The sequence below is a fragment of the Dasypus novemcinctus genome, chromosome 15 (assembly GCF_030445035.2).
Source record: "Dasypus novemcinctus isolate mDasNov1 chromosome 15, mDasNov1.1.hap2, whole genome shotgun sequence".
NCBI lineage: Eukaryota > Metazoa > Chordata > Mammalia > Cingulata > Dasypodidae > Dasypus > Dasypus novemcinctus.
In genome coordinates, this window is record NC_080687.1 from 87,591,812 (window position 1) to 87,618,365 (window position 26,554).

Below are 26,554 nucleotides of genomic sequence, written 5' to 3' on the forward strand. Positions count from 1 at the left end.
GCAGATATTGCCGGCCATCTTCTTCAACATGTGGCATCGGAGTTTGTTAAGGAAGTAACCTTGAGTTGGACTCTTTAGGGCCTTTTACCCCAAATAAATACCCTTTATAAAAGCCAATTGATTTCTGGTACTTAACATCAGCACTCCTGTGGCTGACTTAATAAGAGCACAGACTGGTTAAATAACATGACCAAGGTCTCTTTGTTAATTAAGGAAATGGGGGGGAAAAAAAAGTTTGATCATATTCATATCTCATAATACCACATTCCATATTCTTTTTTTTTTTTTTGGACCTTCACTTTGCTACAAAAATATTACAATATTACCTTTAATTATAGTCTATAAGTTACATTAGTTGTATCTTTCCCTTGTATCACCATTTTAACAATTTGTAATAAAAGAATATTCTTATATTTTATTAACAACAATCAACTACCATCAAAATCACTATTATACAGTCCCTAGATTATTCTTTAGCTTTCATTCAGTTGACGCTGACCTCCCTAGACTATACCTTTTAGCCACATTCACATTTTTAAATTGGAAGTGTTAAGTTATACTCACTATAATGTTACCATCAACTCTATCCATTTCCACACATTTACAATCCACCTTATTAAATAAACTTTCCATAAAATACCTTATTCCTAGTTACTTAATTTTTGTAGTTCCTATTGTAAATGTAATTTTATTCTTGATTTCCTCTTCAGATTGTTCATCACTAATGTACAAAAACATTACTGATTTTTGCATGTTGATTTTGTACCTCACCACTCTGCTGAATTCATTTATAAGCGCTAGTAGCTCTATTGTGGATTTTTTCAGGTTTTCTATATATTGGACCATATCATCTGCAAATAGGGAAAACTTTATTTCTTTCCTTTTCTAACTTGGACACCTTGTATTTCTTTTTCTTGCCTAACTGCTCTGGCTAGAAGTTCCGGCATGATGTTGAATAAGAGTGGTGACCCTAGAAATCCTAATCTTGTTCTTAATCTTAGGAGGAAACCTTTCAGTGCTTTATCATTGAGCATGATGTTACCAGTAGGTTTTTCATATGGCTTTTTATCAACTTGAAAAAATTACCTTCTATCCCAAACTTTCCGAGTGTTTTTATCATGAAGTGGTACTGGATTTTCTCAAATGCCTTTTTTCTGTGTCATTTGAGATGGTCATGTGGTTTTTTGTTTGTTTGTTTACCTTTGTTCTATTAATGTGGTATATTATACAAATGGATTTTAGGTTAAACCACCCTAGTATACCGGGGATACATTCAAATGGTCAGAGTGTATAATTTCTTTAATGTGCTGTTGGGTTTACTTTGCAAGGATTTGTCGAGGATTTTTGTGTCTATATTCATATAGAATACTGGTCATTTTTTTGCCTTGTGATATCTTTATCTGGTTTTGTTATAAGGGTAAGCCGGTATCAGAGAATATATTAGGGAGTGTTCCCTCCTATTCAATTTTTTGAAAGAGTTTGAGCAGGTTTGGTGTTAATACTTCTTGGAATTGTGATAAACCTCAACAGTGAAGTCACATGATCCTGAGCTTTATTTTTTATTTACTCTCTTTACTTGTTATTGGTCTATTGAGATCTGTTTCTTTTTGAGTCAGTGTAGGTATTGTGTTTTTGCATATTTTTCTCATTTTGGTTATCGAATTTGTAGGCATAAAATTGTTTTTATTATTCTCTGAGAATCCTATTTCCATAGGGTCTGTAGTAATATCCTATCACTTCTGATTATACTTACATGTGTCCTCCTCTCTTTTTAACCCTCGTCAGACTAAAGGTTTACCAATTTTATTGATCTTTATAAAGAGCCAACTTTTCATTTTGATGGATTCTACTGTGTTTTTAATTCCCTATTTCCTATATGCTCACTTTAATCTTTCTTATTTCCTTCATTCTGCTTGTTTGAGGTTTTGTTTTTTCTTCTATTTCTTGATCCTCCAGCTGTGAGTAGAGGTCTCTAATTTGAAATCTTTCTCTTTTTGTAATGTAAGCTGTAAATTTCCCTCTCAGCACTGCCTTTTCTACATCCCATAAGTGTTGGCACATTGCATTTTTGTTTTCATATGCATCATTTCCTAATTTCTCTTCTGAGAGCCACTGATTATTTAAGAATGTGTTTTTTAATTTCCACATTTTTGTGCAATTTCCAGTTCTCCCTTTCATTAATTTTTACCTTCATTCCATTGTGGTGGAATAAGATACATTATAGAATTTCCCGTATTTTAAAATTAATTGAGAATTCTTTTGTGACCTAATATCTGGTCTACTTTAGACAATGAACCATGTGCACTAGCAAAGAATGTGTATTCTGGTGTTACTGGGTGAAGTGTTCTATCTATGTTGGTTAGGTCAAGTTGGTTTATAGTATCATTCAAGTTTTCTATTTCCTTATTGCTTTTCTATTTAGATGCTCTATTGATTACTGGAAATGACGTATTGAAGTATCTTACCATCCATTTTTTTCCCTCAAATATATCAACATTTTCTTCACATATCTGGGGCTCCTCTTTCAGGTGCATATGTACTTATAGTTGTTATTAAATTGACCTCTTTAGCAGTATACAGTTATCTTCTTTGTTGCTTTTTACAATTTTTTTTTTACTTAAAAGTCTATTTTATTTTAGCTCCTATTAGTATAGCTACTGAGGTCTGTTTCACTTTCTGTGTAAATGAAATAGTTTTTCCATCCTTTCACTTTCAACCAACTTGTGTCCTTAAATTTTAGGTGAATCATTTGTAAACACCAAGTACATTGGCCATGCTTTTTTATCCATTTTAACAATCTCAACCTTTTGGTTAAGAGTTTAGTTCATCTACATTAAATGTAAATGTTATAGATAACATACCACATCTTATTCATGTTCTCTGGACCCTACTTTTTTTCAACTTAATTTAAATTAGAGATCATTCTATAGCTGTATAGAGAGATCAAGGTTGCCTCTGAATTTTAAAAATTGGGAGGCAAGTTAAATGAGTTCAATATCAAAGGTCTAATTTGTAAAATTTTGTTTATTCCATTCAATTTCAGTGCTTAGATTAGGAAACACAAAATAAATTGGTGGCTCTTGCATGAAATGAGAAAGAAAAAAGAAATAAAGTATACCCACCTTTTAAAAATAAAGATGAAAATGTCAGCCCTTCATTTATTGAATGAAAATTTCTTATAAGCAACAATAAAACCCACTAAGTTTACAAACATAATTTTAAACTTCTTCAAACAGATTACTCATGATCTAGCAACTAGTTGAAATCTATCTAGTATACCAAGGACAGAAAACATTGACATGATACTAACTTAGAAGATAATTCAAAAATGACATTAGGAATTATTACAAATTTCTAAATATTTTTGACTTTTTAAAAACAGGCATGATTCACTTTGAAAGAGGGGAGAGAAAATATTTTTTAAAAAAGAATAGTAAATACTGAATATCGTCATCATGATTACTTCTAATACACAGAAATGTCTAGCACTTTTTAAATAATTTCAAATGTAGAGCCTCAGAAGCTGGTACTAGAAGAAAACTATATACATAGATAAGAGTCTTGGTATAACACTTTTTTCAAAAATTTAGTAGCACCACAATTTTTCAAAATGAAAATTCAGAACTCCAACATATACTGGAACTCCAATATAAAAATGAATACAAGAGGTATTTTATCATTATACATTAATTTTTTATGTTCAAATTTATATCAGACTTAATAAATTAAACTAATGAAAACTTAAAATCAGGTCCTAGAGATGACAGCTGCTATCAAATGTAAATCTCAAATCCATAAAATCCTTCAATCTTTCTATTATTGAAAAATTTAAACAAAATCAAAATTACGGAGCACATGGTAATTACTCTCCATGTATCCATTCCCAGTTGCAACAATTATCAACAGATTGTCAATATTCTTTCCATTCCTGAGTCACTGCCCCCCACTGCAACCACTACCTTAAAAACAGGATTATTTGCAAGCAGTTGAAGGCATTATTTAATCTCCAAATATTTTATTATATGAATCTAAAAGAAAAGGAATCTGGTCCCATTAAAGATGGCAGAGCAAGATACTTTAGGGCTCCATTCCCCCACAGAAGTTTGAAAAACTAGCAAGAATTGGCAGAAGCATCTTTCTCAAAGCTCCAGAAAAAAAGCTAGAGGAATGTAGTAACAGAGCAAAGGTTGAATAGGGAAAAATGCTACTTAAAAGTTATAGGGGGGAAGCGCCTGTAGCTCAATCAGTTGGGCTCCCATCTACCATATGGGAGGCCCTGGGTTTGCATCCTGGGGACCCCTTGTGAAGGCAGGCTTGCCCAAAAGTGCCACAGAGTGCCTCTGGCCCACAGGTGCCATGGAAAGCCAACTCAGCAAGGTGACGCAACAAAAAAGGAAGACAAGCAAAAACCACAGAAGAACACGCAGCAAATAGACATAGAGAGCAGACAGAAAGCAAGCCACAAGAGGGGAGGGGAAAGAAAATAAATAAATATAGACACAGAAGAATGCACAGCAAATGGACACAGAGAGCAGACAGCATACAAAAAGCCATAAGGGGGGGGGAATAAAAAAAAAAAAGTTAAAGGGAAAACTAGCAAGATGGCAGTGGGGCAAGGAGCTCTTAGAGTCAAGCTCCTGCTAAAGGGCAGTTAGCAAACACCCAGAGCTCTCTGGAGTTAGCTGAAGCACCTGTATGGGCACTCCAGGAGACGAGAAGAGCATCCTGCCACATACTTGAAGGAATGGAAGGAGGAGCTGCCCATCTACACAGAAGACTCGTAAGTAGAAATTGGACGCCATGGAGGCCAGTGCCATCCTCCAATGGAGGCACAAGCTGCCTCGGGAGCTGTTTCGCGGCTGGAACTCAAAGCTCCATTTCCCAAAAACAGGGGAGGAAGAGATGGCTGGGCACCAATGTCTGCTACTGATAAGTAAATTCAGCAGGCTAAAGTATAATCCTGAGAATAGCTCAAGTCTGAGCCTGTCCAAGCCAGAAAGAAGCCAGTAGCCACTATCGTAACTGTGCCTGGCACAAGGGGAAGCGGGGTGGACTGAAAATCCCAGTGCTGGTGGGTACTAGCTTCTTTCCATCCAGACCAGACTGCAGTTCTAACATAGGCTCAAGCCCCACCTCCAGCAGGGAGGAAGCTGCGAGGACCTGTGCCAGCCTCTCCGTGAAATTACCAGCTAAGTCTTGGAGGATGGTGATTATCCTACTTTAGCAGCGCAAGCTACCCCAGGAGCTACTCTGTGGCTGGAATTGGAAGCTCCATTCTCTAAAAACAGGAGAGGAGGAGATGGTTGGCCACTAATATCAGCTACTGATTGGTGGATTTGGCTGGCTAGAGTATAACCCTAAGAACGCTGAAGTTTGAACTTGTCCAGGTCAGAAAGAGGCTGGTAGTGGCCATTCTGACTCCATCCCCACCATAAGGGGAAGCTGGACTGACCAAAAATCACAGTGTGGTAGGAACTGGTTTCTTTCACCCAGATTGTTCTGCAGCCTCACCCTAGGCATCAGCCCCACATCTGCCAGGAAGGAGGCTGGCAGGCCTGCACCAGCCTATCCAGGTAACTGCAGGTACCTAAGGCTGGCACAGACTGAATAATGAGAAGTCTATCAGGGCAACTGTGGTCATCTTGGACCCATACCACATAGAATGCTATCTACATCTGCAACTCCATCCCTGTCCCAGGCAGGGGAGAAAGGGATATGAAGCTTAATCAGTCTTTCTGGGCAATTACAGTCTAGGCCTGCATGACTTGGATTATTCCAACAGCTATGACTCTGTCTCTACCTTTGGCAAAGGAGAAAGTTGTGAGAAGCTTCATCAGTCCCTGGGGTAAAGAGGGCAACTAAAGAGAAAAACTGAATCCAGAATAAATACTCTAGTAAGCCAGGTGCCAAGACACCAATAAAAAATTACAATCCACACCAAGACAGAGGAAGCAATGGCCCAGTTAAAGGAACAAGATAAGCCTCAAGATGACATAAAAGAGTTGAAACAAACAATCATAAATGTTCAAACAAATTTCCTTAATAAATTCAATAAGATGGCTAAAGAGATTAAGGATATTAAGACACAGGATGAGCACAAAGAAGAATTTGAAAGCATACATAGAAAAACAGCAGATCTTCTGAGAACAAAAGGTGCAATAAATGAAATTTAAAAAACATTGGAATCATATAATAGCACATGTGAAGAGGCAGAAGAAAGGACTAGTGAACTTGAAATGGCCTCTGAAAGTGAACATACAAAAGAATAGATGAAGAAAAGAATGGAAAAAATTGAACAAGGTTTCAGGGAAATAAATGACAGCAAAAGACGTGCAAACATACATGTAATGGGTGTCCCAGAAGGAAAAAGGGGCAGAAGGAATATCTGAAGAAATAATGTTAGAAAATTTCCAAATCCTATTGAAGGACATAGATATCCATGTCCAAGAAGCAAAATTCCCATCTGAAAAAAAATCTGAATAGACCAACTCCGAGACACATACTAATCAGAATGTTAAATGCCAAAGACAAAGAGAGAATTCTGAAAACAGCAAGAGAAAAGCAACGCATAACATAGAAGGGATACCCAATAAGATTAAGTGCTGATTTCTCACCAGAAACCATGAATGCAAGAAGACAGTGGTGTGATATATTTAAGATACTACAAAAGAAAAACTTCCAGCCAAGAATCTTATATCCATCAAGACTGTCTTTCAAAAATGAGCGCGAATTTAAAATATTCACACATAAACCAACAGAGAATTTTTAACCAAGAGACCAGATGTTCTGGAAATTCTAAAAGGTGTGCTAGAGCCTAAAAAGAAAAGGAAGGAGAAAAAGGCCTAGAAGAGAGTCTAGAAATGAAGATTATATCAATAAAAGTAATTAAAAGTATCAAAAGAGTGGTGAAAATAAATATGACATATAAAACTCAAATAGGAATAAACTTAACCAATGATGTAAAGCACTTGTATTCAGAAAATTACAACTCAATGTTAAAAAAGAAATCAAAATAGGCCTAAGTAACTGGAAGAACATTCTATTCCATGCACACAGATTGTAAGACTAAATATCATTAAGATGTTAATTCTATTTAAATTGATATACAGATTCAACGCAATTCCAATAGAGTCCACCAGCATTTTTTTAAATTGAAAACAGGATTATCAAATTTATTTGGAAGGGTAGGTGGTCCTGAATAGACAGAAACATCTTAAAAAGGAAAACTGAACTCTCCTCTCTAGATTTTTAATTATATTAACTAGCTATAGTGGTAAAAACAGCATGCTACTGGCATAAAGACAGACACATAGGCCAATGGAACCAAACAGATGGTTCAAAAACTGACCCTCACATGTATGGTGAAGTGATTTTTGACTAGCCTGTCAAACCTACACAGCTCGGGCAAAACAATCCAATCAACAAATGGTGCTGAAAGAATGGGATATCCATAGGCAGAAGAAGGGAAGAGGACCTATCTCACACCTTATCCAAAAATTAACTCAAAATGGATAAAAAATCTAAAAATAAAAGCAATAATCATAAAGCTTCTAGAGGAAATTAGCTTCAAGACCTGGTGGTAGGTAGTGGATTCTTAAAGGAGATAAGAGGAGGACTGAGATAGACTACTGATGTTCAGTGTATATAGCAGTCTTAATTGGCTTTACTGTAAATGTGTGGAAATACATAGAGTGGATGGTAACACATCGTAACAGCTAGTTTATAAATGGGGATGTGGCTGAAAATGGTAGTCTAGGTATGTAAATGTCAATTAACAGAATGCTAGAGAATAATCTAGGAACAGAATAGCACAGTAAACCAAGAGGTGGATGAGAAATGTGGTTGATGGTATAGATGCAGGAGTGTCCTTTGTTAGCTAGAACAAATGTACATCACTACTGTAGGGTGGTGGCAATGTGGAGAAAAATGGGAAACATACAACTGGAGTGACCTATGGACTATGGGATGGTTAGTAGTCATAATATAATATTCTTGCATCTATGCCAAAGATGTACTATTGATAATCAGGCAGTATAGAAAATGTGTGCCAAATGCACACTATGGACATGGTAACAATCAGATGATATTATATTATTTGGGTGTTGTTTGGGAATTCTGCATGTGTGCATGATTGTTTTATAAGTCTACAACTTCTGTCATTAAAAAATATATTTAAAAAATAATAGGGTGGGTTGGTGGAAAAATACACCAACTATAAGATAAAGACTATAATTAGTAATAAGATTTTGACATCATTCTTTCATAATCTGTAACAAACATCTCAAAACAATGCAAAGTGTTGGTAGAGGGTTGATGTATGGGACCCATGTAGGATGTTATGCATTTTTGCTTTGTAGGTTCACAACTTTTACTATATACTTATTGTTTATGTATGTTCATATATAAATGATAAAAAATAATAATAATAGGGGGTTGGGGGAAAATAGTATTATTTTGACAATGCTCTTTAATCATTAGTTAAAAACGTTTAACAACAATGCAAGGTATTAGTGGTAGGGTGAGGTGCTTCCTGTATGATGTTATTTTTGTTTGTTTTATAAGTTCACAACTTTTACTATACACTTATTGTTTATGTATGGTTTATGTATGAGTGATATACTTCAATAAAAAAAGTTAGAGGAGGGAAGTGGATGTGGCTCAGGCAACTGAGCTCCTGCCTACCACGTAGGAGGTCCATGGTTCTATTCCCAGTACCTCCTAAAGAAGACAGCAAGCTGATCTAATAGGCAGGCACAGCAAGCTGATGCAAGATGATGCAACATGAGACACAAGAAAGCAGGGAACAGAGCTGGCTCAAGAGATAAGGCACCTCCCTCCCACATCGGAGGTCCCAGGTTCAGTTCCTGGTACCTCCTAAAGACACACCACACAGCAAGTACAAACAACAAGGGGTGGGGAGAAATAAATAAAAAGTAAAAAAAAAAAAAAAAAAGTTATAGAATTTCTTAGCACCATGACGGGCACCTCTTCCTCCCCTCACTGGCTAGATTGAAGCCAGCTGGCATTCCCAATGTGGATCCTGGTTCCAATTCTAGAGAGAACAGAGCGACCCTTGTGCACATACCAAGAGCATGAATGTCTGGCCCAATCTGTCAGATGGTGGCCTGAGAGACTCGCCATGCTAGAACTTGCCCTGCTTATAGAGGGTAGCTCGTGGAAATCTCCTAGAGAACACCATGGGAAAACAGCCAAGTCATGCTGCCTGGAATAAGGGATTGCTGCCTGTAAGATGTACAGTGCAGTGCAGTACCAAGAACTGTGACAAAACTGCTACCTAGGGAAAAGGGGATGGTTGGAACCTTGTAAATGGGATACCCAGGGCCACAAATATATGTCCAAGACATGATGCTTAAGCAGAAAGGATCTGTAAGACCCCTATGCATTGGCCTGGAGCTATTTTCTTAATAAATTTTATGGTGTGGCAGTTTGAAGCTGCATGTACCCCAGAAAAACATGTACTAGAAGTTCTAGCCAGAGCTGTTAGGCAAGAAAAATAAAGAAAAGGCATTCAACTAGAAAGAAAGAAGCAAAACTTTCTCACTATTTTCACATGACACGATCCTATAATAGTTCCGAAAAATCTACAACAAAGCCAAAGAGCTAAGAAACAAGTTCATCAAAGTGGTGGGATACAAGACCAACTCAGAAAATCGGTAGTGTTACTATACATAAGTAATGAGCAAACTGAGGAAGAAATCAAGGAAAAAACTCCACTTACAATAGCAACTCAAAGAATCAGATATTTAAGAAATAATTTTAACCAAGGATATAGAGGTCTTATACACAGAAAACCACAAATGATTGCTAAAAGAAATCAAAGAATAACTAAATATATGGAAGAACATTTTGTATTCATGAACTAGAAGACTATTGATAAGATGTCATTTCTATCCAAATGATTTACAGATTCAAAATAATCCCAATCTAAATTCCAACAGCCTATTTTGCAGAAATGGAAAAGCCAAGTCCAAATTTATTTGAAAAAGGAGAAAGAAGTTGGAGAACTCATTCTTCCTAACTTTAAAACATATTACAAAACTACAGTGGTCAAAATAGCATGGTACTGGTACAGCATAGATATACTGGCCAATGGAATCGAATTTAGAGTTCAGAAATAGATTCTCACATCTATGGCCAACTGCCAAATTCACTCAACTGAAAAAAAATAATCTTTCAACAAATGGTGCTGGGTGAACTGTATATCCATATAGAAATAAAGAATGAAAAAGGACTCTTATTTCACACTGTATATTAAAATTAACGATCAAAGACCTAAATATAAGAACCAGGACTATACAATTCCTAGAAGAAAATGTAGGAAAGTATTTTCAAGAGGTTGTGAAAAGCAATGGTTTCTTACACTTTCACCCAAATCACAAGCAAAAAAGGAAAAAATAAATGGAACTTCTTCAAAATTATAAACTTTTGTGCAAAGGAGTTCATCAAGGAAGTGAAAAGATAATTTACTCCATGGGAGAATATATTTGGAAACCATATGGGTTTAATATCCAGCATATAAAGAAATCCTACAACTCAACAACAAAAAGACAAACAACCCAATTAAAAAACAAACAAAAGACCTGAAAGAAATTTCTCCAAAAAGTGAAATACGAATGGCTAAAAAGTACATGAAAATATGCTCAGTATCACCAGCTAGTAAAGAAATGCAAATCAAAACTACAATGAGGTATCATTTCACACCCACTACAATGGCCACTACTAAAGGGACAGAAAACAACAAGTGTTGCAGAGGATCTGGAGAAACAGTAACACTCATTCACTGCTTTTGGGAATGTAAAATGGTGCAGCCACTGTGAAATACAGTTTGGTAGTTCCTCAAGAAGCTAGGTATAGAATTATCCTATGATCCAACAATCCCTCTTCTAGGTATATACCCAGAAGAACGGAAAGCAGGCACTTTAGATATTTGCACTCCACTGTTCACAGCAGCATTATTCACAACTGCCAAAGGTGGAAACAATCCAAGTGTCCATCAGATGAATGGGTAAGCAAAATGAGGTGTATACCTGGCAATGGAATAATACTCAGGCATAAAAATGAAGTCTTGATGCATGTGACAACATGAATGAACCTTAAGGACATTATGTTGAATGAAATCATCCAGACTCAAAAAGACAAATATTATATAATCTTACATTATAAACTAATTATAGTAAGAAAATGCTTAGAGTTAGAATCTAGATGATCAGGACATAGATTAAGATTAGAGAATGAGTTGATGCTTAATTTAAACAGAATTTCTATTTAGGCTGATGGTAATGGTTTATAAATGGATGGTGGTGATGGCAGGACATTATTGTAATTGTAATCAATAGCACTGAGTAGGTGAATATCTTTAAAAGGGATAACTTTAGGATGCATATATTACTAGAATAAAAACTAAAAGAAAAACATAGGACTTTATAACACAGTGAATCCTATTGTGGACAGAGACTAAAATTAATAAAACAAGCATGAGAAGGTTCTTTCATGAATTATAACAAATGTATGATACTAATACATACGGTGTTAATAGAGTGGTATATGGGGAAAAGATACATGTAATGTAAATAATGAATGACAGAACTATTTTTATAATATTTCATCAAATATAACAAAGGTAATTACTGTTAAAAAATACAATTGGGAAACGGACTTGGCCCAGTGGTTAGGGCGTCCGTCTACCACATGGGAGGTCCGCGGTTCAAACCCTGGGCCTCCTTGACCCGTGTGGAGCTGGCCCATGCGCAGCGCTGATGTGCGCAAGGAGTGCCACGCCACGCAGGGGTGTCCCCGGCGTAGGGGAGCCCCACACGCAAGGAGTGCACCCGTAAGGAGAGCCGCCCAGCGCAAAAGAAAGTGCAGCCTGCCCAGGAATGGCACCGCCCACACTTCCCGCGCCGCTGACGACAACAGAAGCAGACAAAGAAACAAGACACAGCAAATAGACACAGAGAACAGACAACTGGGCGGGGGGGCATTAAATAAATAAATAAATCTTTAAAAAACTAATTAAAAGAAAATACAATTATTTTTAAAAAGTGCTATCATCAATTGTAATTCATGATCCACACTAATGTAAGGTGTTGCTGGTAGGGTAGTGTATGGGAATATTCTGTTACGAGTGATCATTTTGTAAACTCACAACTTCTCTAATAAAATATAGATAGCTCAATAGATAGATTCATAACAACAACAACAAAAAACCACCCATTATTGAACTATAGAGAGTAAACCCTCATGTAAACTATAGAATTTAGTTACTAATAAGATTATAATAATATTAGTTTACAAATTATAATAAATGTACCATACTAAAGCAAAATGTTAATAATAATGGAAACTGTGTATGAGGGGAAATACACAGAAATGCTGTACCTTTCTGCAAGATTTTTCGGTAACCTACAGCTTTAAAAAATAAATTTTTGCAAAAAAAAGAAGTGTTAACTAGTATCTGCAGTCCTTGTACATGGAAGGAAACATTTAAATATAAAGATACAGGGAATTGGATATGGCTCAAGTGACTGGGCTCCCATCTACAATATCGGGCATCCCAGGTGCAGTTCCTGTGGCCTCCTGGTGAAGGTGAGCCAGCCCATGCCACGAGCTAACACAACAAGATAACACAATAAAAAAGAGACACAGAGAAAAGACAATGAGAGACACAACAAACCAGGGAGCTGAGGGGCTCAGGCAAGGTGACTGGGTGCCTTTCTCCCACATCTGAGGTCCTGGGATCAGTTCCTGGTGCCTCCTAAAGAGAAGACAAGAAGAGAAGACAAGCAGACACAGAAGAAAGCACAGCGAATGGACACAGAGAGCAGACAAGCAAGCGCAGGTGGCAAGGGGGAGAATAAATTTAAAAATTTTTTAAATTAAAATAAATAAATAAATAGAAAGAAACAGACTAAGGCACAGGAAAAATACAAAAAAAAATTTGATCAACCATTTGGAAGAGCATTCTGACAATAGGTAAGACAATAAATATATGGTTCTAACTGGATGTCTGGATCTGGTAACTCCAATTTGAAAGTTATAGTCCAAGGAAATAATCTGAAAAGAAAAAACTGTAAAGGACTTTGTATAAAAATATCCACGGCTATACCATTAATTAAGAAAAATTAAAACAATCTGAATGGGAGACTGATGTATTAACAGGAAAAAAATGTTATAAAGCCATTTAAAATGAGAAGGATATTGACAATAGAAATACACAGAAATACACAAATGAAATAAGAGAATACAGCACTCAAGATAAGATGTGCAGAAGTAGATGTGGCTCAAGCAACTGAACACCTGCTTCCCAAATAGGAAGTCCCAGGTTCAGTTCCTGGTGCCTCCTGAAAACAGAGGCAAACAACAAGCAAACATATGAAAAAAATAACTGAGGGGAGCCGATGTGGCTCAGTGGTGAGTGCCATCTTCCCACTTATGAGGCCCTGGGTTCAATTCCCGGCCCTAGTACTTGCCCCCCCAAAAAACATAAAATGTGCAATCATGGTTACCAATGATCATATGATATACTTTATGCTTTAATCATATGGGATACTAATAAAAATTCAAAGAATATATATAACGGTCATTATATATATATGAATGGCCGTAAATATTTTTGGAGAGCTATCGGAAAACATGGACAGAGAACTGAAAAAATCAGGAATACAAGAGATGAAAACAATGAGAACATGAAGAGATGGAAATTATGAGAAGGAATCAAACAGAGCTGACCAACACAGTGACAGAAATTAAAACTCCCTGGAAGGGTTTAACAGAAGACTGGAGCTGGCAGAAGAAAGAAGAATGAAGAAAAGAGCCTGAGGAATCTGTCGGATGCCATCAAGGGTATCAATATACATATTGTAGGAGTCCTAAGAGAAGAAAGATAGAAATAGGCAGAGAGAAAAGTCATAGAAATAAAGGCTGTAAACTTCCCAAGTTTACACAAATATACACATCCAAGATGCTCAACAAACTCCAAACAGAATAATCCAAAACAGACCCACACTATGGCATACTATAATCGAACTGTTAAATGTCAAAAATAGAGTGAATTATGAAAGCCACAAGAGAGAAACAACATGTCATGTGCAAGGGAACCCCAATAAAATTAAGTGTTGATTTCTCATTGGAAACCGTGGAGGCAAGAAGGCAACTGAGGTGACATATCTAAAATGTGAAAGCAAAAACTGCCAACCAAGAATTCTATATTCAAGTAAAACTGTCTTTCAAAAATGTGGGCAATATTAAGATATTCCTGGATAAACAAAACCTGAGGAGGGTGGGGGGTGGGGTATATGGGAACCTCCTATATTTTTTAATGTAACATTTTTTGTAATCTATGTATCTTTTTAAAAAAGACAATTAAAAACAACAACAAAAAAAACCTGAGGGAGTTCATCAGTACTAAACCAGCCCTAAAGAAATACTAGAGAAAGTTCTACAGCTTGAAAGGAAAGGACAATAGGCAAGAGCTCAAAGTTGCATGAAGAAACAAAGATGTCCAATGAGGGTAATGACATGGGTAAATATAAATGCCAGTACTAATATAATGTATTTTTGGTTTGTAACATAGTGTTTCACTTCCTAAAGGCTCTACAAGGCAAATAAATGTACAAAATGTAATGAAAAATCAGTGGTTTGGGACTCATAAGGTATGAATATGCAATTTGTGACAAGAACAACATAAAGATGGAAGGACAGAGGGGTTTAGGAACAGTTTGTATATACTATTAAAGTTAAGTTAGTATCAAAGCAAATGAGATTTTCATAGATTTAGAATGTTAAATTTAAGTACCATGGTAATCACAAAGAAAATATCAGAATATGCAAGCTCATAGAGACAGAACTTGAGTACAGATTGCCAGGATCAGGAAGTATAGGATTGCTGTTTGGGGAGATGGGAAAGTTTTAGTAATGGAAGGTGGTAAGAGTACCACAAGATCGTGAATGTGCTTAATCACACTGAATGGTGTGCTCGGGAGTGGCTGAGATGGGAAAGTTTATGTTGTATATATGTTTCAACCATTTAAAAAAAAAAGAGCAAATAGGAAACAATGACAATTAAATGCATTACATGCTGGATGGGATCTAACAAGGGAGGAGAGAAGGCTCAAAAGATATTATTAGGCACAGATTAACCCTCAGAACTGGTCAAAAGGTTGTTTGTTAACCTCTGGAAATGAACAGGAAAGGAGAAAGCAAATCATAGTGTTTGTAACCAGCAGTGCTATTATTATATAGGTATGACTGGGTGATAGGGAAGTCTAAGGTCATGCATATTACTAGAAGGAAAGGTAAAAAAATTAACATGGGACTGTACAGCATACTGAAACCTCATGTGAAATATGAACATGGGTAATACTGCATATATAAGACTTTTTCTTTGAAAGTGAACAGATATATGGTAATGTTACAAGATGTTAGTATCAGGCAAAAATACAACCAAAGTAAACTATGAACAGTAGTATATAGTAATATATTAATAATCTTCCAGTATGGATCAAAAAAAAAAAAAAAGGAAATATACTAAGAGAAAGAAACTAGATGCAGTCATATTCCCTGACTCCATTTATACAAAATATAAATATAAATAAACCAGACAGACAGAAACAGAATAGCAGCTATGTATGGCAGGGAAAGCATAGAGAGACTGAGAAGTCCCAGGCCTGGGACACTGCCTAAAACTGTCCTGCAGTGAGGTCCTACTGGAAGCACACAAACCTGTAAGAGTGATGTCTTCGTCATCATCATCATCTATGATTTCTTCTTCAGCAACATCCAGTGAGCTCTCAGTAATCATGTCACTGGGCTCTTCCACACAGGCGAGGCCAGCGTAACTATTGAGAATATCAGCACCAGGAACATGTTCCACAATGACAGCAGGAAAAATAGTTGCATCACCAAGCTGGGACAGGTAGGGAATGAGAAAATAAAAGGATTAATAGTTTTGTTTTGACAAATACATACAAAAAATATTTTATTTTGGACATCAATTTCATTTTTATATCATCAGCTACTTATATCTGACAGTCCTTCTAGACTGGAGATAATATCTATCTGTTAAAACTGAATGAACTTCACCTATCCTGGGTCTTAATAACCAAGTTTTCCTGGGAAAATCCTGTAAAAGTACATTTTTAAACTCCAGTTAATAAAAATCTAGTAAGATATCATTAATGCCTAAGTATGAGCCAAGAAGTAACAAATGAAATTTATAATTAAATAAAATCTCAGTAAAAAATGTCTCCACCAAAAAAAAAGTAACTAAATAAGTATTAAATTGTCACTTGGACACTGGCTTCATTTGACAATGCCTGTAACTCAAGGAGAAAAATCAGCTTTTGCTTTCTACTATTACCCTTTCCAAGAATGGATATAAAGGCTATAAATTATTATTAGAATGTCTTTTTTTAAAAAAAAGATTTATTTATTTATTTATGTATGTATGTATCTCCCCTTCCCCACCCACCCCGGTTGTCTGTTCTCTGTGTCCATTTGCTGCGTGTTCTTTTTCCGCTTCTATTGCAGCGGCACCAGGAATCTGTGTTTTCCTTTTTCCTTTTGTTGCGTCATCTTGTTGTGTCGGCTCTCCCGTGTGTGCGGTGCCATTCCTGGGCAGGCTGCACTTTCTTTTGCGCTGGGCAGCTCTCCTACGTGGGGGACACCCCTGCGTGGCAGGGCACTCCTTGCATGCATCAACACTGCACGTAGGCCAGCTCCACACGGGTCAAGGAGGTCCAGGGTTTGAACCGCGGACCTCCCATGTGGTAGACGGATGCCCTAACCACTGGGCCAAGTTCGCCAACCTAGAGTGTCTTTTCTATAAGATCACTTAATTTTACAGTTGGAAGAACTCTTAAAATGTAAGATGGTTTAGCCACCTCATTTTACAGATGAGGAAACTCAAAGAATTTTAAACAATCTTCTCAAAACTCCATTAATTAGCAGCAGCAAATCTCATTTATTACCTAATTTTTTCTCTGCAATAATTCCAGACCTGAGACAAGCTGCAAAATAGAAAAAGGATTTCTCCACACCCTTCACCCATATTCCCCATCTGCTTCTTCATTCTATTTTTTAAAGATTTGCTTCAAAGTGGTAGTATTTTAAGCCTAATACTTCAGCATACATATCCTAAATACACATTATCTTACATAAGATAATACAATTACCAAAACAAGAAAATTAACTTCCAGTTAATCTAAACCCTATTCTAATTTTCCAGTTGTGCTACTAATTTTTTAGTTCAAGAGCCAACCCAGGACCATAGCTTTCATTTAGTTATAATGTTTCTTCATGAAACCCCCTTTAATCTGAAACAATTCTTGAGTCTTTCTTTGTCTTTCTTGACCTGGACACTTTTTTTTAATAGTACAAGCCATTTGTTCCTGAGTTTGGGTTTGTATGACATTTTCTTGTGATTAGTTGACACATTTTGAGCAAGAATACCGCGGAGAGCTGATGCAGCAAGATATCACAACAAAGGGAGACAAGCAGACACAGAAGAACGCGCAGCTAATGGACACAGAGAGAAGACATCAAGCAAGTGGCAAGAGGGCGTGGGGATAAATAAATAAATAAATAAATAATAAAAAAGAAATCTTTTTAAAAAACCTTGTAGAATGCAACAAAGGCAGTGCTGAGTGAAATTTATAGCTCTAAACACTTGCATTAAAAAAAGATAGATCTCAAATCAGAGACCTATCTTCACAACTGGAGATCCAGAAAAAGAAGAGCAAACTAAATCCAAAGCAAGTTGAAGGAAGGAAAGAAAGATTACAGCAGAGGTAAGTGAAATAGAGAATTTAAAAAAAAAAAAAAAAAGAAAAAGAATCAATGAAACCAAAAAGGGATTCTTGAAAAACAAAATCAATAAAATCAACGATCCTTTATTTAGCTAGACTAACAAAGAAAAAAAGAGAGGACTCATAACTAAAACCAAAAATGAAGAGGAGGGGCATTTTATTACACACACTACGGAAATAAAAAGGATTCTAAGAGGACATGATGAACAACTGCATGCCAACAAATTAGATAACCTAGATGAAATGAAATACACAAACTACCTTCACTGACTCAAGAAGAAATAGAAGCTCTCAACAAACCATTAGGAGAGACTGAATCAGTAATCAAAGCACCCCAACAAAAGAAAGCCCAGGACTGGATGAATTTTACCAAACATTCGAAGTAGAAAGAACACAAAACCTGCTCAAAACATTCTGAAAACTTGAAGAGGAAGGAGCACCTCCTAACTCGTTCTATGAAGCCATTACACTTAGACCAAAGCCAGAAAACAGGAAAACTACAGACCAATATCCATTATGAATGCAGATGCAAAAAGCAAATTAAAACAAAAATGAACAAAATACAACTAAACTGAATCCAACAGCACATTAAAAGAATTACATATCATGATCAAGTGGGATTTAACCCAGGTATACAAGGGTGACTCAACATAAGAAAATCTATTAATGTACTACACCACATTAATAGAACAAAGGAAAAAATATACACAATCATCTCAATTGAAACAGAAAAGGCATTTGACAAAATCCAGCACCCTTTGATAAAACACCCAGAAACCAGAAATAGAAAGAAATCTCCCCAACCATGATAAAGGGTAAAGATCAAAACCCCATAGCTAAAATCACACTATTAAAAGACTGAAAGCTCTCCCCCTAAGATTAAGAACAAGATAAGGACACCCACTGTCACCACTGTTAGGCAATATCGTAATGGAAATTCTGGCCAGAATAATTAGGCAAGAAAAAGAGAAAATTTATAAAAGGTATTCAAATAGGAAAGGAAGATATAAAGCTTTACCTAATAGCAGATGACATGATCTTATATATAAAAAGTCTACAACAAAGCTACTAAAGTTAATTCAGCAAACCAGAAGGGTGTAAAATCAACACGCAAAAATCAGTAGAGTTTTCTATATACAAGCAGTCAACAATCTGAAGAGGAAATCAAGGGGGAAAAATCCATTTACAATAGGAACTAAAGTAAATAAAGTAAATAAAGTAAATAAAGGAAATAAAGTAAATAAAGTAAATAAACTAAAGTAAATAAATACTTTATTTACTTTATTTACTTAACCAGGGATGTTAAGGACTTAAGCAGGAAACTACAAAACATTGCTAAACGAAATTTTAAAGACCAATAAATGAAAGGATTTTATTTGTTCATGGATAGGAAGACTAAATATTAAGATATCAATTCTATCAAGATCCCAATCAAAATTCCAACAACCTTCCTCACAGAAATGGAAAATCCAATCATCACAGTTACATGGAAGAGTATGGGATCCCAAATAGCCAAAATCATCTTGGAAAAAAAAAAGGACTTTTGTTCAAGAAGACAAGACAAGTAGATACAAAGAGGATCCTCTGGCCCCGGGGAGAGAGATGAGCAGGATAGTTAACAGCTGACCTTGTGAGAGCAGCTGAGCCCAGAAAGAGCGAGCCCTATAGCTGAGTTTGGAAGAAGCTAGGACCCAAAGCCTTAAGAGGAAAGAGAAAGGCTGAACCCTTGCAGACATTGCCCACTATCTTACTTCAACATGTGGCAATAGACTTTGGGTGGGGAAGTACATCTCATGGTACCCTGAGCTGGATTCTTTAGGGCCTTGTAACTGTAAGTTTTTACCCTAAATATATATCCTTTATATAAGCCAACAGATAATCTGGTACTTTTGCATCGGCACCCCTTTGGCTGACTAATACAATGAACCAATTTATTTTTTTAAAAAGATTTATTTATTCCCCTCCTCCTCCTTATTGTCTGCTCTCTGTCTCCATTAGCTTGCGTTCTTCTGTGCCTGCTTGTCTTCTCTTTAGATGGCACCAATGCTGGGACCTTCCAGAGTGAGAGAGAGGTGCTCAATCTCTTGCACTACCTCAGCTCCCTGGCCAGCTGGGTCTCTTACTGTCTCCCCTTCGTGTCTCTTTCATCATCTTGCTGTGTCAGCTCACTGTGCAGGCCAGCTTGCTTTCACCAGGAGGTCCCAAGAATCAAACCCTGGACCTCCTAAATGGTAGACAGGAATCCAATTGCTTGAGCCACATCCATTTCCCGAATTGAATTTTGAAAAGCATGCCAAAGCCATTCAATTGAGAAAGAGTACTCTCCTCAACAAATGGTGATGGAAGAACTGGATAGCCATATGCAAGAGAATAAAAGTGGAACCCTCTACTTCACACTATATGCAATATTCAACCAAAACAGATCAAAGACCTACCTATATGAGCCAAAACTATAAAACTCCTAGGAAAAAAAACTAAGAGAAGCATCTTCAGGACAGTATTAGGCAATCATTTCTTATACTTTATGCCAAAAGTGCAAGTAACAAACGGAAAAAAAAAAAGATAATTGGAACTTACTGAAAATTTTAGGAGTTGTGTAGTAAAGGGACTTATCAAATAAAAAATTTTTAAAAAGAGAATAGATAACCCACAGAGTGGGAGCAAATACTTAAAAAAACCATATATGTGATAAAGGTTTCATATCCAGAATTTATAAACCTGCAACTGCTCTTACAAAAAAAAAATTTTTTTTAAACATTAACAGGGGGGATCAAAAATTATACTGGAAGAACCAGCAAGATGGCGGCAGAGTAAGGCGCTGCTAGAGTCAGCTCCTGCTACAGGGCAGTTAGCAAGCACCCAGAGCTCTCTGGAGCTAGCTGAAGCACCTGTTTGGGGGCTCCAGGAGGCCAGAAGAGCATCCTGCAATGTCCCTAGGGGAGTGGAAGGAGGAGATGGCCTGTCTGCAGAGAAGACTCATAAGTAGAGGGCTCCACACCCCGGAGGCCAGTGCCCATCCTCCACTGGAGGCACAAGCCATCTCAGGAGCTGTTCTGCGGCTGGAATTGAAAGCTCCACTTCCCCAAAATGGGGGAGGAAGAGACGGTTGGGCACCGATTTCAGCTATGATGAGGAAATTCAGTGGGCTACAGTATGATCCTGAGAACAGCTAAGGTTTGAGCCTGTCCAGATCAGAAAGAGGCCGGGAGCCACCATATTACCTCTGTTCCTGGCACGAGGGGAAGCGGGGCAGACTGAGGATCCCAGTGCTGGTGGGGACCAGCTTCTTCCCATGCGGATCATATTGCAGGTCTAGACTAGGCCCCAATGCCATCTCCAGCAGGGAGGGAGCTGCAGGGACCTGCGCCAGCCTCTCTGGGAAATTACCGGCCAAGCTGCACAGGCCAATGATTGTCCTACTCTGGCGGCACAAGCCATCCTAGGAGCTGTCCTGTGATGGGAATTGGAAGCTCCATTTCCCAGAAACAGGGGAGAAGGAGATGGCTGGCTGCCTATTTCAACTACTGAATGGGGGACTTGGCTGGCTAAGAGATAACCCAGAGAACAGACAGGGTGAGAACCCACCCAAGTCAGAAAGAGGCCAGTAGCTGCCATTCTGACTCCATCCCCAGCCTAAGGATAAGTCCAGCTGACAGCTTCTTTCAGGCAGATCAGCCTGCAGCCCTAGCCTAGGCTTCAGCCCTGCCTCTGACAGGGAGGAGGCTGAGGAGCCCAGCACCAGCCTATACAGTTAACTGCAGGGAAGTTTGGCTGGCATAGACTGAAAATCAGAAGTCTGCATAGATTGCTGCCCATACTTCCAGCTCCATCCCTACACCAGGTAGGGGAGAAAGGCATGTGAAGCTTCCTCAGTCTCTCTGGGTAACTACAGTGTAGGCCTGTACGTGGATTATTTCACATAACTGTGACTCTGTCGCTACCCCTGGCAAAGGAGAAAGTTGGAAGAAGCTTCATTGTTCCCTGGCACAATGAGGGCAGCTTGAGCCTCCACAGCTTACAGCACCAACTACTTGCTTGGCTCCTACTGCATAATCAGCAAGGGAGAAACGATAGGAAGCCCTAAACTAGAGAGAAAAACTGCACCCAGAAAAAAATACTCTAGTAAGCCAGATGTGAAGATACCAACAAAAAATTACAATCCACACCAAGAAACAGGAAGCTATGGCCCAGTTAAAGAAACAAGACTCCAGATGACATAAAGGGACTGAGACAACTAATTATAGGTGTTCAAACAAATCTCCTTAATAAATTCAATGAGATGGCTAAAGAGATTAAGGATATTAAGAAGACACTGGATGAGCACAAAGAAAAATTTGAAAGCATGCATAGAAAAAGAGCAGATCTTATGGGAATGAAAGTTGCAATAAATGAAATTAAAAAAACATTGGAATCATATAATAGCAGATTACAGGAGGCAGAAGAAAGGATTGGTGAGCTTGAAAAAATGGCCTGTGAAAGTGAACATACAAAAGAACAGATGAAGAAAAGAATGGAAAAATTGAACAAGGTCTCAGGGAACTAAACAACAGCCAGAGATGTGTAAACATATGTGTCATGGGTGTCCTAGAAGGAGAAAAGAAGGGAAAAGGGGCAGAAGGAATATTTGAAGAAATAATGGCAGAAAATTTCCCAACCCTACTATAGGACATAGATATATCCATGTCCAAGAAGCACAATGTACTCCCATCCAAAAAACCCAAATAGACCAACTCTAAGACACATACTCATCAGAATGTTAAAGGCCAAAGACAAAGAGAGAATTCTGAGAACAGCAAGAGAAAAGCTATGCATAACATATAAGGGATATCCAATAAGATTAAGTGCTGATTTCTCACCAGAAACCATGGAGGCAAGAAGACAGCGGTCTGATATATTTAAGATACTACAAGAGAAAAACTTCCAGTCAAGAATCTAATATCCAACAAGACTGTCTTTCAAAAATGAGGGCAAAATTAGGATATTCACAGATAAACAGAAACTGAGAGAATTTCTAAGCAAGAGACCAGATTTTCAGGAAATATTAAAGGGTATGCTAGAGCCTGAAAAGAAAAGACAGGAGAGAGGAGCCTGGAAGAAAGTCTAGAAAGTAAGACTATATCCATAAAAGTAACCAAAAGTGTCAAAAGAGTGGTGAAAATAAAATAAGACAGATAAAACTCAAATAGTCAGGAATAAACTTAACCAATGATATAAAGCACTTGTATTCAGAAAATTGCAGCTCAATGTTAAAACAAATCAAAAAAGCCCTAAATAACTGGAAGAACATTCCATGCTCATGGATTGGAAAACTAAATATCATTATGGTTTCAATTTTATTCAAATTGATATACAGATTTAATGCAATCCCAAATAAAAATTCCACCAGCATTAAAGAAAAAATTGAAAACATGATTGTTATATTTATTTTGAAGGGTAAGGAGTCCTGAATAGCCGGAAATAACATATAAAGGAAAAGTGAACCCTCATCTTCAGACTTTAAATCATAATACCTACCTATAGTGGTAAAAACATTATGGTACTGGCCTAAAGACAGACACAATAGAACAATGGAACCAAATTTATCGTTCAGTAACAGACCCTCACAGGTATGATCAAAATCACAGAAGTGATTTTTGACTAGCCTGTCAAACTCACACAGCTGGGGCAAAACAATCCATTCACCAAATGGTGCTGAAAGAATTGGACATCCATAGTGAGATAGGACCCCTATCTCACACATTATCAAAAATTAATTCAAAATGGATCAAAAAAATAAAAAGAACCATAACACTTCTAGAAGAAATTATTGGAAAATATCTTCAAGACCTGGTGGTAGGTGGTGGATTCTTAAAGGAGATAAGAGAAGGACTGAGTGGACTACTGATATTTACTGTATATAGAAGTTTTAATCAGCTTTATTGTAAAAGTGTGGAAATGTATAGAGTGGATGGTAACACACAGTGAGTGACAGCTAATTTATAAATGGGGATGTGACTGAAAATGGTAGTCTAGTTACGTAAATGCCAATTGACAGAATGCTTGAGAATAATCTAGGAATTGGATAGCACAATAAACCAAGAGGTGGGTGAAAATTGTTTTTGATGGTAGATGCAAGAGTGTCCTTTGTTAGCTAGAACAAATGTTATATCACTACTGCAGGGTGTTGGGAATGTGGAGAAGCATGGGAAAAATACAGCTGGAGTGACCTATGGATTGTAGTTAGTAATAATAATATAATATTCTTGTATCTACGCAAAAGACGTACTGTATTGATACTGAGGCAGTATGGAAAATGTGAGCCAAATGTACACTATGGACATGGCAATAATCAGATGATGTTATTTTATCTGTAGCAAATGACACACCGCATTGTGGTGTGTTGATGAGGAGTGTTGTTTGGCAATTCTGCACATGTGCATGACTGTTTCATAAGTTTACAACTTCTGTCATAAAAAATATATTTAAAAAATAATAATAGGGTAGGTTGGGGGAAAAACACACCAAATGTAAGATAAGAACTATGATTAGTAGTAAGATTTTGACAGTGCTCTTTCATGGTTTTTAACAAATGCCTCATGACAATGCAAGGTGTTGGTGGAGGGTTGATGTATGGGACCCCTGCATGATGTTATGTATGTTTGCTTTGTAAGTTCACAACTTTTACTATACACTTGTTTATGTATGTTCATATAAAAATGACATAAAGATAATAATAATAGGATTGGTTAGGGGGAAATACTTTGTTTAGTAGTACTGCTTTGACAATGCTCTTTAATCATTAGTTAAAAAGGTTTAAAAACAATGCAAGTTATTGGTAGTAGGGTGAGATGTTATATATGTTTTTTGATGTTATATATGTTTGTTTTGTAAGTTCACAACTATTATACATTTATTATGTATGAGTGATATATTTCAATAAATTTTAAAAAATTATACTGTAAAATATGCATGTGTGTGAACACACAGAGCAATAAAGTATCATAAACTGCCTGTGGTTTAAGGGTTGAATGCTATTCATACATATACAATCCAATACGAACATAAGCTTGTAAAAAAAGTTTGTCCTTGTCTCTCCTGAGAAAGAGCTCAAGGTTCAAGTTTCCAGTCTTCTAACGAGACTGAACACAGAGCAGAACACACAATTTCATTTCATTCTGCAATAACGCTACATACCAGGTAAGGGCAGGACTCATTATCTTTATTCACTGACCCATGACGAATATGGTTAAGAAATTTGTCCAAGGTGACTCCCACTAAGTCAGAGGCATGTCAACTCAAATTGCAGGAGCTGTCTTCACCCAAAATGAAAGAAAAGTATTCCTTCATAACTAAACCTATTTGGCTCCTGAATTTTGGGTAGAAAGTGGTGAGAGTTTGAGTATAACAAGGTTTATCTCCAAAAAGTTATCTGAAATCTATATAGAGTACCTGGGTTTTCAGATAAATATGGATGCTCATTACTATTTTCCTGGTCCTATTCTACTAAGCCATAAGTAGATCAGAGAACTGATTACTGTATTCTTCAGGATTTACAGGTCTCAAGAACTCATTTTCAGACACCACCATAATTAATGCTATACCACCACCACCCATGCCCCACCCCAGAGGCAAACATTTTACCAGTTTCTTTGTTTTCTAACAGTCTATGCATACTCAAGCATTCTAATTTAATTCCAGTTCAAGATATCTAATAATTTGTAAATGGTTTATTAAGAAAACGTTAAACACATAAATGTAGAATGAACAAAATGGTTCCTTTGAAGCAAAAGCTTAAATAAGAATAAAAAGGGCCACATGGTTCTCTGACATAAAAGGCAGCAATAACTAGTTTAAAAAAAAAAAAAGGTATGACCCAGGAGATGGAGGGCCTTCTCCAACCTAATGCTGTGACCTTATTTTCCTCATCTCTTACATGAAAGACCACCAGTTGATTCCAAGGGCCCTTCCCAATCTTTTGCTAAGACCTATTTTTAAAACATTGACTCTAAAACTGTCTGAGTTTGTAACATTGCAGAAGAGATTATTCATTCTTATGGACTATATGGAGGGAAGGAGTAACATATATATGGGCCACATAGCCCCTGCCTCTGTTACTGCCATTAGCTAATGTATACTGGCATTTTACTAATTGCTTTATGTGGATTACCACCTTATTTTATCACCTCAAAATCCTATATGGGAGATTCAATGGAATATCTTCCACTGAGGGAAAACTGAGGCAAGGGGAAATGAATTAATTTACTACAAATCCTTAACAGCCAGTAAGTGGTAGAACAGTTAAGTTGAACTGACTCCATGTTCTTTACCTGTATGCTATTATAGTAAGACTTAAATATGGTACAATTTTGTTTTGTTCGCATATTCATTTGGCTCTGTTTAAAAAACCAGACTATGTAAGGAGCTAGTCTAGGGTGGAGGCTGCAAACATGGATGAAATGAAGACATCATGTTGAGTGAAAAAGTCAGACACAAAAGCACACATATTGTATGTGCTCACTTATATGAAATACTAGAATAAGCAAATATAGAGAGACAGGTTGCAGGGAAGAGGCAGGAATGGGGAATTGTTGCTTAATGGGTAGAGTTTCTGTTGGGATGATGGAAAAGTTTGGTAATGGATGGAGGTAATGGTAGCAAAATACTCTGAATGTAATTAATATCACTAAATTGGACTCATGAAAGTAATTAAAACACCTCACAGGTGACTGGAAAAGCTTTCTCTCTCTATT

At 37.0% G+C, this 26,554-nt stretch overlaps 1 protein-coding gene across 11 annotated transcripts in view; it reads right to left on the reverse strand.

Moving 5' to 3' along the window:
• The window catches only part of ELF1 (E74 like ETS transcription factor 1), a 183,517-nt gene that overhangs the window by 34,991 nt on the left and 121,972 nt on the right, over nt 1-26,554 (reverse strand). For all 11 annotated transcript variants that reach the window (XM_058276616.2, XM_058276609.2, XM_058276614.1 and 8 more), the window contains exon 3: nt 15,742-15,925. In XM_058276616.2, coding sequence (XP_058132599.1) covers nt 15,742-15,925 — 184 coding nt within the window. The remainder of the gene's footprint in view (nt 1-15,741; nt 15,926-26,554) is intronic.